Source organism: Erpetoichthys calabaricus, chromosome 8 (assembly GCF_900747795.2).
Source record: "Erpetoichthys calabaricus chromosome 8, fErpCal1.3, whole genome shotgun sequence".
Taxonomy (NCBI): domain Eukaryota; kingdom Metazoa; phylum Chordata; class Cladistia; order Polypteriformes; family Polypteridae; genus Erpetoichthys; species Erpetoichthys calabaricus.
In genome coordinates this window covers 80,411,876-80,429,489 of record NC_041401.2, presented here as the reverse complement: position 1 = coordinate 80,429,489, position 17,614 = coordinate 80,411,876, and the positions used below count along the sequence as shown (strand labels likewise).

The following is a 17,614-nucleotide window of genomic DNA, read 5'->3' as shown; positions in this document are numbered from 1 at the left end:
TTCACAACAAGAATCTTGGATCCAACAGTGAAAACACAAAAATAGGTAGTTTCATACTTGTTAGTGGGTTCTTGGCTCTTCCTTTATAACCAAGTGATTTGGCTTGGTGTAATCATTCAATGATGCAAGAGATAGGTGGCAATTCTGACTGTTAGTCAAGATGTTAAACTACAGAGGAAGATAGCTGCATGTGTCAGATGCTCTTTTTATCACATTTTTCTCAGTTTTAATTACAAAATTTACAAGTAGTATAAAACAGACAATGCACTTAAAATGTACGCCAGTTGCTAACTTTCCTTTGACTGGAAAGTTCTGGTGCATTCTGACAAACAAACTGTAATAAAACCTCCTAGATGACCTTTGATATTGGTTGTTTTCTTGAAGACTGTCTCTGTTTGGATGTTTAAACTTGAAAACAGCCTTAAGTTTATTCATTGAATTGCTTAAAATAATTTTCATATAGTGTCTTGTAATGGAAACCAGGGGTGTCAGCGGACCCAAAACCCCAACTCGAACACACGCGGAGTCCCGAGTTCAAATAAGGATGGTTTATTCACCCAAATTCCTTCTTGCAATACCTCAAAGTAGCACAAACACAAATGACCTCTCTCTCTCTCTCTCTACAACCCACAATTCTTCTCTCCATTTCAGTGCTGCCTTTCTTCCTCCTAGCTCTGACTCTCCTGGACAAGGGAGTGCAGTCTGTTTTATTGAGGACCCGGGAGTACTTCTGTTTTCAGGGCAACTGCCCAATGGAACTACATCAGGGTCATACGGAAGTCCTATTGTAGAGAGCGCATTTCCCTGCAGCAACCCCTTGTGGCACTCAGGGACCCCAGCCGGGCTGTATTGCTGGACTACAATTCCCAGCATGCCCTACTGGTTCCATACTAGGCATTAATATCCAGGGCCACTGCCATCTAGTGTCCTGGGGGAATAAAGAGTCCCCAATGTCATCTTCTTTTGGTGGGCTGTCCGTCCATCTTTTCCAGCCATCACTTCCAGGTCTGGCTCCTTCTTCTCTCCTGGCTGGGATGCCCATCTGCCGGTTTGAAACCTCCCATCCAGGTAAGGAACCATCCCCTCCTCTGGTCGGGATGCCCATCCAACTTCTGTGGCATTTACAGTCTGCCATTATATAAGGTGTTAATTTATATTAGTAGCTTTGCATATTTATATATATATGTCAGCAAAATGTATATGGAAGTGTGTAAATTTAGCAAAAACAGGTCATATGCCGTATATCTGCAAAACAGTTTGGAGCAGAAATCATAATGACTTATTGATTAATATCAATTGGTTATTTTTACTGATTACTACAAAGTAATTTAGTTTAAAATATTTTCATTCTACCTTAATAAAAGAACCAACAAGCCTATTTGGTAAAGTAGGTATTTCTATTTATTTTGGCTTGATTTACAGGAAATACTTAGCCAGGATAGAAGAATGGGAATTAAATCCCTATCTAATATCACTGTCCCCTGTAAGTTAACTGCATCAGCCAAACCCCAACACCTTTCCATATTAATTTCTTCTCAATGTTGCCCTCCACTGCCATTTACTTTAGTAAAGATCTCTGGTTTTTAGCATTAAATACTCTTCAGTCTCTCCCTTATTATGGTGATTCCTCAATTCCCTCTTGCTAATTTCATGCCAGACTAAGAAGGGGTTAATTAGTCTTCTTTTAATTGCCAAAGAGAAACACACCTGCCTCAGGTGTTCTTTCAATCATCAGCTAAAAAAAATCTTAAGGCCAACACCAGCAGAGCCTGCTACTTCAAACAAAACACCACAGCCTCCAGCTACCGACTACTATCAATACTTTGAAAATGTATAGCAAGAATTTGCCAGAAATCACTTTGCATTTTCTAATTGTTGTGAGTATATATACAAAGTATAACCTTTTAATAAATGTAGGCTACAATCAAATCAAGTTGGGAAAGTTAATTAAAGTATTTACATGAACTGGTATCAATTTGAGCCAACTTCAGTCCTCAGTGTTAAAAGTCATGTACATTTTAAGTTTGAATTAATAGAAAAAATAATAATATAAATCAGGCACCCCAAATAACAGAAAGACAACTGTTGACAAATTTAACCTTTTAGACTTTAATACTCCTGCAACCAGGCATGAGTTATGTGGCTATTGTCACTCTGTGTATAATGAACTGTCCAGCATATATGGTCCAACCTTGGTTAGTCTGAATTTTGTAAGCACTGTTTATCACAGATCCTTTGCATCGTTCTTGTGCTTCTGTCTGCCAAAAAGGAATTATTTAAGGAGGGAGTAAGCTTCAGGGCCACAGGTATCACAGCTGACTTCCTGTAACATTTATTCTGAGGAAAGGATGCTTCTTGTATATATAATGCTTTGTACCAACTGGTTTTACAGGTTTTCCTGTTCATATTGTTAAAGGTAAAGCTCAGAAACCGGTGCCCTTCATCACCAAACTGGGAAAAAATAATTAATTGCCTTTCACATTTATTTAAAGCACGAAGGCACTCCATAAGAATACCACCAAGGCTGTAATTAGTTGTTAAACTGGTATGCAACACTTTCATATGATGTCTTTTAGTCCTGCTCATTCTGAACCACTTAACCGGAGAAATTAAATTCTGTTCAAAATACCTTGCACTTCCCTACTGCAATACCTTCTGCATTTCCCTATATATATAAAATGCTGAGGGTTATCTGTCTTTCATGCAAAAACTTAAGAATCCCTTGGCCTTGAAGCTTGATATTGGTCTAAATTGATAACTTATGCAGTTATATGTACAACATGACTTTTGAATTCTGTGTGTAGAATATGGTGGCCACATAATTAGGATATCACTCCTTCTCACGGCAAGCAGAGACGTGTCTGTGAAAGTGAGGCACATTGCAAAGGCCAACTGTTTGTTTGCAGCACAACAACCACTGCGTGTGCACACAGTGCTGACAGTAAAGTGTGTTGCACCGGCTGACTGATAACTGAAAGTCATACACTCTGATCGCAAAACACAGTGCTCATACCACAGTGAGTGCTGAACCAAAACATATACAGTGGAACCTCAGTTCACAAACGTCTCGGAACACATACAAATCAGTTTACGACCAAAAAGTTTGCCAAACTTTTGCATCTGTTCACGACCACACACTCGGTATACGAACAAGCCAGTTTCCCTTCCGGTTTGTACGTGTTCAGTCTCTCCCTGTGCATTTCCTGTGCAGCGAGCAAGAGAGAGAGCGAGAGAGTGCGCGAGAGACAGAGGGACACACACACACACAGGCACGCGCGAGAGAGAGAGAGACACACACACAGGCGCGCGAGAGAGACACACACACACAGGCGCGCGAGAGAGACACACACACACAGGCGCGAGAGAGAGAGACACACACACACACAGGTGCGCATGAGAGAGAGAGAGAGAGAGACACACACACACACACAGGCGCGCAAGAGAGAGACTCATACACACACAGGCGCGCGCGAGAGAGAGACACACACACACACGAGAGAGAGACACACACACACACACACACAGGGGCGAGAGAGAGACACACACACACAGGCGCGAGAGAGAGAGACACACACACACACAGGCAGCCCGAGAGAGAGAGAGAGAGAGGGCTGGACACATAAGGTAGAGAAGGCAGTTAAAGAATGCACTGGGCTTGTTTTTGTTTTCACTTCTGTTTACAGCGATCTGTTCGTAGTGTGCATTGTTGCAATGTTACTTTTCTTGGTGGTTTATTAAATTACAGATTTTTTCAAATGTTCATTTTTTTTCCCTGTGCTTAAAACTCATTAAAAAAAGTGTTTTTAGCCAGCGGTTGGTAGTGCTATAGCGCAAACTATTGCAGTGTTAGTTTTCTGTGTTGTTCAAGGTTTTCTCAGTGTTATTCAATGTTTTTACATTTAGTTTACTATTACACTGTGCATTCTATGGTTTAATTAACTATATTTGTGCTTAAAAACTTAAAAAAATATATATTTACATACAGCTCGTATGGTCTGGAACGGATTAATTGTATTTACATATAATCCTATGGGGGAAATTACTTTGGTTCACGACCAAATCGGGTTACAACCAGAGTTTTGGAACGAATTATGGTCGTGAACAGAGGTTCCACTGTAATGCAGCAACCTTGGCAGACTGACCTAGGCTGTTCTGTTTCATGGGGGACTCTTCTTTGAGGACTGTATAAAACCCAGTACTGCACACTCTGCATTTCTGCAACAGAGCTGACTGGAAAAGAATTGTAGTCACAGCTGCTAACGGCGCCACTTGATTGTGTTCACTGCACATGTAAGTCAGACAATCCAAAACTAAACAAAGTCCTGGACACTGTCAGGTCTCAAAAAAGATCACAGCACCCGAAGCAGAGTAACCAGGTTTGCTAGGTTTCTAGACGTTCACTGTGAAGCACGTTGCACAGGCTGATCGTAAAAACAATAAGAACAGCAGCACTATCTGCTAACTGTCAATTATGAGATACACACTTCATTGAGAAGGAAAGTGAAACAAAATGGCATGCCACAAAGAGTATCAAGACATGAAGCCGCTATTAGGCCTCATGCCAAACACAGGAAGCCCTTCAGTGATAGCAAAAAAACATTTTTAGAAGACCTAAGCATTATCAATGGCTCCTTATCTTTTATACTATTTATAATCCCCCCCCCCGAACATAGTGTGTACATGTTCAGAATTTATAATCAGATTTATCATTCTATTGGTAAACTACACTCCGTTCAGTTCCCTTTTATTTGAGAACCGGAGGTCCACGTGTGTCCTAGTAGTACTAGAAGTTTCATCAAAATATGACCATATGCTAACAAATGAGTCATACTTTATAGAACGCACAACATCTACAAATTTCTCCAATAATAACCCTCCACAAAAAGAGAAACACACAACTGGAACAGCACCACAAGATAAACCACTTTAAAGTGTTTCATGAAAAGATTAAATTGGATACACAGACCAGTATATATTTGTTTCAACAATAACATGGGAAGAAAAATAACACTTCAAAGAGTGTGGAGGTAAAATAGAGGATCTCTAAAGAATACAGTAAGACAAGACTAACAACAAAATAAAAGTAATTTTACATGTGTTTACAAACAAAAACCCATAAAAAATTAAAAGAGCTGATGTCCCTTCACAAAAATTTCATGGTAGCATATATTCTTCAGAACTATGACCCCATTAAAAGATGAAAGTAAAACTATTAAAGCTTTCATTTCCAAGAACATGGGTCTCATAGCTCTTCTTCCTCATAAAGAACTGAACCATAACAGTCAGTAAGGACAAACAAATTACTAGAAATGTTCAAACAGCAAAATAATATATATTGAGCTTGCATTAAATTCCTTTGGGGGTGTGGTGGGGGGGGGGTTATTATCCAGCACAAGCAAGGGATTGATCTGGTAACATTGCATATAAAGGAGCATGTGCAGCTTTAGCGTCAATGACTCAAAGGACTAATGCCTGCACACCTGAAGAATGCTCATGGAAGCCTTATTTTTCAGTTCAAAGGTCCTTTATCAGATCTACAAGCTTGTTCCTGTATGCTATGTCTATGCTGATGTTTTGACTCAGGCGCCTGACATTATCATCAGCTCAATCAAAATCAAATCTAAGGAAAAAGGGCCTCAATATCCAGCCCTACTATTAGATACTGGATGGATCTAATCCTTACACGCAGTAAAAGATTTGGCTTTTTTATCTTTTGTGCCCACCATGTTTGCAATTTACAATTTTAATTTATTCATAAAGTGTCAATTATTTATCAGTTGGCTGCCAAGCTCTTACAGAGTCCACTTTTAATAGCCCTCCATGGTCATAAATTTTCAGATCTTACAGTTAGTACTCTATATCTGGGAAGGTAAAATATTTGCAACACAAGAGAGGCAAGAATAATCGAGAAGACAGAGAAACATATTTTTTACAGAACTTGCAAAAAACTAAAGTAAGACTTCCAATGAGACAGATAGGTGGTTTAGGAAAGTATATGTAGTCAAAATCAGTATAAGGGTTATTGTAAAGTATCTATAATGAGAGCACATTCAGTAGCATTTTTTAATCCAGTTTATGTGTCATCAGTTGCAATATACATTACATAAAACCAAGATAGGTCAAAACAGACTCAATTAAATATTCACCTGCTTCCTGCAAGCTACATTCTTATATCTAAATGTCTAGTTTAGAGGACCACACGTCATAAAATACGGTGCTCAGAAATATTCAGCAGTAACAAAAAATGCACATTCATGTTACAGAATAAGAAAGAAATGCAAACTCAAGTGTAAGTAAAATATTTCAGTACAAAAGCACCGCAGTCAATTCCTCATCAGTATGTGCAATATGATCCTTCAGCAAAGCTGATAAACAAGCCATCATAAAGGATATCAGGTGGCAGAGACTCAAGCAACCAACATGACAGGCTTGCTGTCAACTCTTGTCAGACCAGGTGTTGTAGTCTGAAACAAATGTGCCACGTCAAATCACATGGGAGATGACTACTAATAATGACCTCCTTGGTGAACAGATTCTGTACTACCTGTAGCTAGTGATAAAAAGCATGATTGAATATGAACACCACAATGGAACAAAAAAAAACACAAAGAAATGTGTGCCCTTCCCACTGGTATGTGTCGCTGTGTGAAACTGACCCACTTTTCTCAGGGGTATCAACTTGTAACAGAGAGTTTTACAACTATTAGGAGTCGCAACATATTTGCACGCACTTCCTAGTACTTATCTGTCATACACAGTGGGTAAAAAAAAGTTTAGGGGGCTTGTCTGCAACAACATTTTTAAGAAAAAAGATTCCTTAATCAAGCAGGGAATATGCGATCACTTGTATACTACTGGCTTTAACCCAATAGAAAGGATGGAATAATGCATATACCGTAGATTTTCAGTTAATAATGAGGCCAGGTCACAAATACATATGATTTTCAGATATAAATTGCTGCACAGTTTCATTGAATTCCTCACAGACCCAACAAGCCAATACAACTGTTTGCATAACCAGTCCTTTTTTTCAAAATAGGACTGTACAAGTGAAGACCATTCATTGATGGTTTTCAGTCTCTTAGCAAAGAGTGCACTGCCCCTGTTTGTTATTATTCATTAACAATACTATTTAGGTAGAATCATATGAAAAAGAAAGTACACCCTCTTTCAACTGTAAGGTTTTACATATCCGAACATAATAAAAAAAAATCATCTGGTCCTTAGCAGGTCCTAAACTCAGGTAAATACAACCTCAGATGAACAACAACACATGACATATTACATTGTTTCATTATTTATTTAACAAAAACTAAGACAAAATACAGAAGCAATGTGTGAAAAATTAAGTACACCCTTATTGCTTCCATAGGAATTATGAGGGTAAGTAGCAGCCAGGTGCTGTTATTAAATGCTCTTGATTAATTGATCCTGAGCAAGTGTGACCACTTCTGCTGGTCTGTAGCATTCAGATGTGTGTTAACACAATGTCAAGGAGGAAAGACATCAGCAATGATCTCAAAGAAGCAATTGTTGCTACCTATCAGTCTGGGAAGGGTTATAAGGTCATTTCCCAACAATTTGAAGTCCATCATTCTACCGTGAGAAAGATTATTTACAGATACAAGTGAAAAACATTCAAGACAGTTGCCAGTCTTCCCAGGAGTGGATGTCCCAGCAAATTTCATTCGTCATTTCCACGGTAGCTCAAACCCTGGCATACACAAGTTCTCCACTCTGTTTTGCAGACTGGTGGCATCCAGCGTCAAAGCAGTGCTACTGTTCCTGTGTGGTTTCCTTTTCCTTTTTTAGATCCACATCCCTGACGTGGCTTTATAAATACACTGAAATTAACCACATATTGTTTATTAATTTAATGCATCTGATTGTAATTAATCTGTAACAATATAATGGTCCACAGAATGGTCAAACTATTCTAAATACCATTGCTGCTTTAGCGTTGTTACTGTCACTGCACCTTCTTTTTCTTCTTTCAGCTGCTCCCATTAGGGGTTGCCACAGCGAATCATCTTTTTCCATATTACTCTCACTGCACCACTATATTTATATCACTGTATCTGAGTGGAGAATCACAGCTGTACAGCAGCTGATCGGAAAGAGAATTATCGGTATACAGCATCAAGCACACGCTGCCTCAGCCATGCTTCCTAGTTGAACTGCTCAAATGCTTCAGACCCTTTCCTCGCGGGTCAGAAACAGTTTCATCCCAAGAACTATAAACACACTCAACCAGTCCATCAAGTGTTCCTTGTAGAACTGTTTGTACTTATTAGTACAATCACCTCACTGTAAACTTGCACTACAGTTATAATATTGCACAACCTGAGCCACTTTATAAGGCGCGTATTTACATATGATGGCGATATAATTTTTAAGATGAAATGCAGCAAAATATGTTTATTATATTATACAGATAAAACTTTAAGTTCATTTAAATAATCTATATTGTTAATAAATAAACATGTGAGGACACGGTGTCGCAGCGCTAGTATTTGGAGAAAGAAAAGTAAGGACAGGATTTGGGGGTTAGTACGTTTGAAAGAGACAGTACTGCTGCAATAAATTATTTCATCGAAGGTTGCGCATGGCGCAGCAAGCATCCTGCACGAGGCATGAACAATCGCTGCGCCACTGTGTTCCCATGTTTAATAACATGCTTTAACTCCTATCATCATGAAAATTTATATAAAGTATACATCTCAGTATTTCAGTTATTCAGAGATCTGTAATATTACGAATGTAATGGGTTCTGTGTCCTGTCAGAGGAACAGAAAGCCCGGAAGTATGTAGTGATTCACACACATAGAGCACATAGAAGATCAAATACAAAACAAAGCATTTAACATGCTACTTTAGTTACGATGGGATTTGAGAAACTAGTAAATTAAACGATTTTAAGATGAAGTTTATGATGTTCTGCTTTAATGTCAAAATAAACTACGTGATTAAAGTGTAAATTTAGAGATTAAAGTTGACATTTCATGCTTTTTTCCCCCACTGTGTGCCTATTTTTTTTCTCTGTACCCTAATAAGCTTTCATATGACACTCAGATGGTGGGCTATGACTCACCTTTTCACAGTGACTTTGATATCTGACAACTTCTTTTTTATTTCGGCACTGTGCGACTTTGTGAACTTGAGCTTTTGAGTTTCTCCGACACTCTATGTCACTTGATCAACTTCCTTTTGTTGTTTATACCACTGTTTAAACCAACAAATAGTACGTTTTTCCTTGCCTCCACTTGGTATTCACTGAAATTCTTCTATTTCCCCCCGTGCTTTTGCCATTGCCTTTTCACAGAACGCTGAACTTAAGGGCTATTTCTATTGATTTGCATATTCAAAGAGGCGTAATTCTGGGAGGAGTTGGGGTGGGACAGCAGGCATGTGCACGTGCGTTACTTTTCAAGCTGACCAGGATTTATGTAGTGGAAGAACGTGGAAGTTGGCATTCGCACAGATTTATGCATCTGGATTTTTTTGTGCGTAAGCACGTTTCCGCATTTGTCCGTACGCCATGTTATAGTGTGAATTCTTTGCACCGCGCTATACATGAGGCCCCAGATGTTTTTTTTTCTTTTATTATGTCCTAATACGTAAAACCATAGAACTGTAAGAGGGTTTGCTTTCTTTTTCACATGACTGTGGCTGTGTTTCCTCACCCTTGTTCAGTCTGGAAATATTGGATCTCAGGCTCCTAATATTATTTGCTTTTTTTGTGCTTCCAGTGTTTTTTAACCCTGTTATTAACTATGAGTTGCATTAGACCTTGTGATCACTTTCTTGATTATTCCCATAAAAACTCAAACATTTTTCAGTTCATTTCAGTTTTCTGTACTGTTTCAGAATAATTCTTCCCAACATCTTAGTCATCTCTTGTTGCTAACCACATGCAGCTAAGCCCTGTCAATCACTAAGTAGTTGTGAGACCTGAACAACATTATCCAGTTAATACATGAAGAGTGAATACCATGCACCTATTTGTATATGACACCTTGCATGAATTAAGGCAATAAAGAAAAAAATGTGTATGCCTTTTCCTGTCGACCAGTGCACATGCTTTACAGACCAAATTAAGTTATGTTAAACCATGTTACGCAAAGACTAATGCAGCTTAGAATTACAAATTAGAGAGCAGACCATCCCATTTATCCCCCAAAGAAAATTTAAGAATAAATGAAGCAGAACACCATCTGGGTGGTCTGCTAGGCTCTTTTCATTCCAAGTATTTTCATTAGTTGTTATATTAGTGTATGTTAGGCACAAATCAAAAGACAAGCTGTAGATAGAACTTCTACCTGTATTATCTATTCTTATTAGTTTTACTGTCACTCTAGCAGAACCAGAAGACAGGCACTAGATGTACTGTAAATGACGATCCTTTTAACTACGGTACTTACTGGTCACTACTATACAAGATTAAGCAGATTCTTAACTGAAATACAACTAAATATATTAGAATTACTGGATCTGTGTAAGTGTGAGGAAAAAAGGAAAAAATCATTGTCAATCAAATTAATACTCATTGTCAATCATTTAATACGCATTTCCTTTACTAACATTCATACCCGAAAGTATAAATGGAGACATTACTAATTATAAATCTGTACTCAAGGGCCTAATTTTCAATTATTGCCAATGAAATCATAAATAAATTAAATATTTAAACAGAATTGCAGTCTCTAAATCTATTCTTTTTCATTAAACACTAGATCTAATTTATTCTGTATATTTAACCAATTTTCTCCAAATGGTCTCCTAGGTGTACACCACAATAATATTGGGATATCACAGTCTCATCCAACAGATCAACACCATCCCGTTTACAGCTGATGTCTTAGGATATTTGTAATTGTGCACCATGCCAATATTATACAACCTTTCTGCAAGAATTAAACAATTTTGTGTTTGGTGAAAGTGAAATCCACATACACGAGCAGCAGAGACGCAAAGTGACTAGCACATTGCGCAGGCTGGGGGGGGGGAATTGGTGAGTGAAGCGAGCAGGTACTGTAGTATTAGCCCTAGTACTGTATATTTTTACCAATAATTTTCACAAATAGCTAGTCAAAATATACTAGTAGACTGCTTGTGCAAAACTGTTTGACCATCCGTTTACTTTTTCAATAATCTAAAACACAAATTTTGTAGTGTTTTAGTCTGCTATTTGTAAAAAAAAAACCATAAAAAACAATTTTTTGTTTTATGTTTATAAAAAACATAAAAAACAATTCTTTTTTTTTTTATGAACACTCTGGGAAACTCTAAAGGCCTTCTTAAGAGGACAGATTAGTTCATATCTTTCCCACAGAAATAAATTAGAAACTAAGAAACTGTCAGAGCTAAGAAGCGAAATTACTAGAATAGATGAAGAACAAGCCAGGCGTCCAAGTGAAGCTCTTCACAGGAAAAGGCAGGCCCTGCATACAGAACTCAACATCTTAACAACTAAAGAAACTGAACAACTTATTTATAAGTCAAGACATCATTACTATGAACACGGAGAGAAAGCTAATAAGCTTTTAGCTCAACAAATTCACAAACAAGAAGTTCGCAATGCAATACCAGTAATCACCAACACGAATGGAGAAGAAGTCATTGACCATAAAAATATAATGCACGCATTTAGAGATTATTATAAATCCTTATATTCTACTGAGTTCAAAGAGGACAACACACAATCTAATGCATTTCTGGATACATTACAGACACCACAGATAGATGCTTTAAGTGCTGAGGAACTGGATAAACCTCTGACGCTAACAGAATTACTAGATGCTATAAAGTCACTTCAAAGCGGGAAATCAGCAGGCCCTGATGGTTACCCCGTAGAATTTTATAAGAAATTCTCCACTCAGCTAGCTCCCCTCCTATTGGCTACATTTACAGAAGCTAGAGACAACCAAATACTACCTCAAACATTTTGTCAAGCATTAATCACCGTCTTTCCTAAACAAAATAAGGACTTGTTACAATGTGCATCATACAGACCAATTTCACTCCTGAATAGTGATGTTAAAATACACTCAAAAATTCTAGCTTGAAGGATGGAGAAAGTGCTGCCCTCGGTAATATCACAGGATCAAACTGGATTTATTAAAGGCCGACACCTATCTTCCAATCTCCAACGCTTGTTTAATGTTATATATTCACCAGCAAAATCAAACACCCCAGAGATATTACTATCATTAGACGCAGAAAAAGCATTTGATATGATTGAATGGATATACCTTTTCACTGCATTGGAGAAATTTGGGTTTGGCCCGAATATTTGTGAATGGATCAAACTACTGTATACCAATCCAGAAGCTTCAGTTTGTATTAACAACATTTGTTCAGACTACTTTAAGCTAGAACGTGGTACCAGACAAGGATGTCCCTTGTCACCACTGCTGTTTGCAATCGCCATTGAACCACTGGCGGTTCACTGTCGAAATTCTTATCAGATAAAGGGGATTATCAGAGAAGGACCGGAACAGAAAATTTCTCTATATGCAGATGATATGGCTTTATATACAGTGATCCCTCGCTATATCGCGCTTCGCCTTTCGCGGCTTCACTCTATCGCGGATTTTATATGTAAGCATATTTAAATATATATCGCGGATTTTTTGCTGGTTCGCGGATTTCTGAGGACAATGGGTCTTTTAATTTCTGGTACATGCTTCCTCAGTTGGTTTGCCCAGTTGATTTCATACAAGGGACGTTATTGGCAGATGGCTGAGAAGCTACCCAACTTACTTTTCTCTTTCTCTCTCTTGCACTTTCTCTGATCCTGACGTAGGGGGTGTGAGCAGGGGGGCTGTTCGCACACCTAGACGATATGGACGCTCGTCTAAAAATGCTGAAAGATTATCTTCACGTTGCTACCTTCTGTGCAGCTGCTTAGTGAAGCGACATGCTGCACGGTGCTTCGCATACTTAAAAGCTCGAAGGGCACGTATTGATTTTTGCATGTTTGTTTTTCTCTGTCTCTCTCTATCTCTCTCTCTCTCTCCCTGCTCCTGACGGAGGGGGTGTGAGCTGCCGCCTTCAACAGCTTTGTGCCGCGGTGCTTCGCATACTTAAAAGCTTAACAGCCCTATTGATTTGTTTGCTTTCTCTGTCTTTATGACAGTCTCTGCTCCTGACGCACACTCCTTTGAAGAGGAAGATATGTTTGCATTCTTTTAATTGTGAGACAGAACTGTCATCTCTGTCTTGTCATGGAGCACAGTTTAAACTTTTGAAAAAGAGACAAATGTTTGTTTGCAGTGTTTGAATAACGTTCCTGTCTCTCTACAACCTCCTGTGTTTCTACGCAAATCTGTGACCCAAGCATGACAATATAAAAATAACCATATAAACATATGGTTTCTACTTCGCGGATTTTCTTATTTCGCGGGTGGCTCTGGAACGCAACCCCCGCGATGGAGGAGGGATTACTGTATATCAGACCCAGAAAACACTGTGCCTGGAGTTTTAACAGCACTCACAGAATTTCAAAAGATATCTGGTCTTAGAATTAATCTGAATAAAAGTATACTCTTTCCAGTGAATTCACAAGCATATAATATTAGGTTGGACACCCTACCTTTTACCATAGCAGATCAGTTTAAATACCTAGGGGTAAATATCACAAGTAAACATAAAGCTCTTTATCAACAAAATTTTGCCGTCTGTATGGAAAAAATTAAGCAAGACTTGCATAGATGGTCAACCCTTCATCTCACTCTGGCCGTAAGAATTAACGTTGTTAAGATGAATATCCTTTCTAAACTTCTTTTTTTATTTCAAAACATTCCAATATATATCAATAAATAATTTTTTAAGCAATTAGATTCAACAATAACCTCATTCATTTGGAACTCAAAACACCCACGTATCCGAAGAGCGACCCTACAAAGACCTCAGGCAGAAGGTGGCATGGCTTTTTACTGGGCAGCAAACATACAAGCCATAAAAACCTGAACACAAAAAAATGAACATACACAGGCTTGGTTCGCAATAGAAGTAAAATTCTGTAGTACTTCTTTATACTCCCTGCTCTGCGCTCCAATAAATGTAAGTTATCACAAATATACTAATAACCGAATTGTGCTTTACTCACTCAGAATATGGAACCAACTTAGAAAGCATTTTAAGATGGAAAATCTTTTATCCGTGGCAACTCTGCAAGAGAACCACCTCTTTCAACCCTCGAAAACATATGCAGTTTTTAATACCTGGAAAAGTTTTGGGATTAAAATGCTCAGAGATCTTTATATAGACAACATTTTTGCATCTTTTGAACAATTACGTTTCAAATTCAACCTCCCAGCTACACATTTCTTTCACCATCTTCAAATTAGAAATTTTGTTAAACAGAAACTGCCTGATTTTCCTTACCTCGTACCCTCCACCATGCTGGAAAAAATACTGCTCAATTTCGATGAATTAAACACCATTTCCGCATTATATAAAATCTTATTAGAGTCCCTACCTTTCAAGACCCAAGAGAACATTGGGAAGAAGATCTCTTAATCAATATATCAGAAAAGGAGTGGAAGGTAGCAAAGCAGAGAATTCACTCGAGCTCCATATGCGCAAAGCATAGAATTATTCAACTAAAAATTATATATCGAGCTCATCTGTCTCGCTTAAAACTGTCCAAAATGTTTCCAGGGCAAGATCCAACCTGCGAATGCTGCAACCAAGCTCCTGCCTCACTGGGTCACATGTTTTGGGCCTGCACCAAACTAACATCATTTTGGACCAAAATTTTTAAGTGCCTTTCAGACAGCCTTGGTGTCACAATCCCTCCTAACCCATTAACAGCTGTGTTCGGTGTTCTTCCAGATGGACTTGAAATGGAGAAGGACAAGCAAACGGTGATTGCATTCACTACACTTTTGGCACGCAGACTTATTTTGTTAAATTGGAAGAATCCTAACTCTCCTCTGATAAGTCAGTGGGAAACCGATGTTTTATATTATTTGAAATCTGGAAAAAATCAAATTCTCAGTTAGAGGATCTGTACAGAATTTTTTAAAAACCTGGCAGGATCTAATCAATATTATTTTAGAATAAGAGAAATAACTATTACCGCATTTAATTCCCTTCTCCATTTTTTTTTATTTACCTATATATATTTCTTCCCTTTCTTTTGTTTATTGTTGCCTTATTAAAAAGCCCTAAGCAATTCTTCTTTGGCTAAGCTCTCCTTCTCAGGGGAGTAGTTTGATTTGTCTTCAATTTTTTTTGCTATAAATTGATCTATTTGTATGGAATGATTACAATAAAATTAATAAATAAAATTTAAAAAAAAAAAAAATTTTATAGATGCGTCAAATCCCTATGTTACAGTCTAGCCATCATATCAGCAAAATATATTAGAACTTTTCCCAAAGGAATGTAATAAAAACAGGGACAAATTATTTACCATTGAAGAAGCTTTTGACTTTTAAGTATCCAACACTGAGGCGCAGCACAGACAGCTTGTCAAGACGTGCCCGCACATCTTCAGGGTAGGGAAGCAGACTGGTCAGCTTGTCTAGTTCACAGTTCAAACGGTCTCTGTGGCGTTTGGATGGGTTGGATTTGGCACCTTCTGGACGAGGTGCAGTACATCTGCCATGTAAGAAATAAAAAGTATTGACTTTAATATAACAAAGCTTCATTTTTCAGTATACACTGCAATTAGATCAGTCAAAGACATTTTGAAACAATTAATTTAGATCTTCCTCAATAATATGCAACTAGAAATACTTATGGTAACTTATTTATTCATTTCTTCATTAATTAGCCCTCACCTTTTTATTCAGCTCCCATAATGTACTGTAAAACCCTAGACAGTGAACACTACAAAGAGTTATATGACCGCAACACTTTATCCTTGAGACACAGACAGACACTGATAAAAATAAGAATTCATAATAACACATCCCAGAGCTGTTTTGGTATCAGAAAAGGGACTGAAATAATACACCATATATGTCAAGAGCTTTATTAGGTACATAGACTAAACAAATGGTTGTGAGGGAGGATAGGACAGGACAGAAGTTAGTAAGAATCTGGATGAATGTTAGCTAAAGCTATCTCATTAATGTAGCTTACAGGCACCCCATTATAAAAACTTGAACTGCTACAGCCTGTGGAAGACATCCTTTCACTACCCAGTTTTGTACCATAGGGGTATCAAAGCCAACATTTACATTGATGAATTAGGTCAATATGTCCAGATTCTGTGCATTTAACATAGTTCTCCTGAATAACACAGTTCACCTATAGAACTTGGAGACTGTAGTTTTATTGCAGAGATCATTATCTTGTTGCTGGAACAAAGTAAATTAAAATCACACTTCAATGCTGCTGAGTCACTGCTTTAGCGTTTTTCCAGTTGCTATAGTAACCACTAGTGCTCACACGCTAGGAAATCTCCCTCGTGTGAGGCTGCTGGTTTAACTGAGACATAGAAAATATCAGTTTCCTTTAAATAGAGACAAAAACCAAGTTCCTTCAGTTATTTAGTAAAGTTAGTGGCCATGGCATCCTATTCAACTGTTATGCAGTGAACATAAAATAAATCAAAAATTAGCTAATTTGCATTATATGTTATTTTCACACAGACCTTAATGCAGTTTCTGAAAAAAGGTGCATTAGTGAAATAAATACACTCTTTTGAGGGTAGATAGCTTTTAGGGTTCCTATGGCTTCCTATGGATGTTTAATATGGAACTGAGCTTCAAGTTCAAGTTCTGTAGATTTTACATTTTGCTAACCTGCATAGACCAAGGTGACCCGGGGTCATCTACTATATTTGGGAGACAGCAAAATAATACAGATGTCATGCTACATGATGTTTTCAGAAACAATGGGAGTTGGGGCACTTTGATTTCAGTCAAAGCAATAATTCAGGAAGAAGCTCTACAGAAATAACTCTGCAAGAGATAGGAGTAAAGACTAACTAAAACAGGAGATTAGTTGGTCATACACATAATTCAAATAACCTACTACTGACTCCATTTATAATTCCAGGCTTAGCCAGAATTGACCCTGGGAAGTGACTCAAAGCCATCTCATAATAAAGAATCTGTTGAGTCTAGTCAGAGGCTGGGGCAAGTGCTCAACTGGCAGAAGGAATATAAGAGAGGGTAGTTTTTGGCAAGTAATCCTCACTTCAGACAGCAGTAGAGCTGAATTCAATTAGGCATTCCCAGAGAGGCCACAAGGTGTTTTAGTTGTTAAGTTTTGATGATGTTCTCTCCCTTTTTTCAACCTTCTCTTATGTGTTAAATCTGAAAGAAACTCACATTTTACACCCCATGGCTATCCTGGATTTGTACATGTTTATTCGCCATCTGCTGTAAAATCTGCTAGATAAACTACCAGGCTTCTGCTAATTTTTACCAAAAATGCATTTTTTTGTATGTGTACAATAATTTGTAATATACTTTTTAATTGTTACTTTTGATATTGTGTTGTAATTTTGTTAGCCTTCAGATGCTGTTTATGGTGCTATATAATGATTCACTAATTGACTTGCTGACCAACAGACATATTGTAGATATAAACAATGTCACATTTTACACATCAATGTAGCAAATTAATATGAAATTCTGCATATGTCTTTTAT

At 37.8% G+C, this 17,614-nt stretch overlaps 1 protein-coding gene across 2 annotated transcripts in view; it reads right to left on the bottom strand.

Annotated features, from left to right (window-relative positions):
* The window catches only part of LOC114655748 (aryl hydrocarbon receptor-like), a 117,805-nt gene that overhangs the window by 74,243 nt on the left and 25,948 nt on the right, over positions 1–17,614 (bottom strand). For both annotated transcript variants that reach the window (XM_028806959.2, XM_028806960.2), the window contains exon 2: positions 15,422–15,609. In XM_028806959.2, the coding sequence (XP_028662792.2) occupies positions 15,422–15,609 (188 nt within the window). The remainder of the gene's footprint in view (positions 1–15,421; positions 15,610–17,614) is intronic.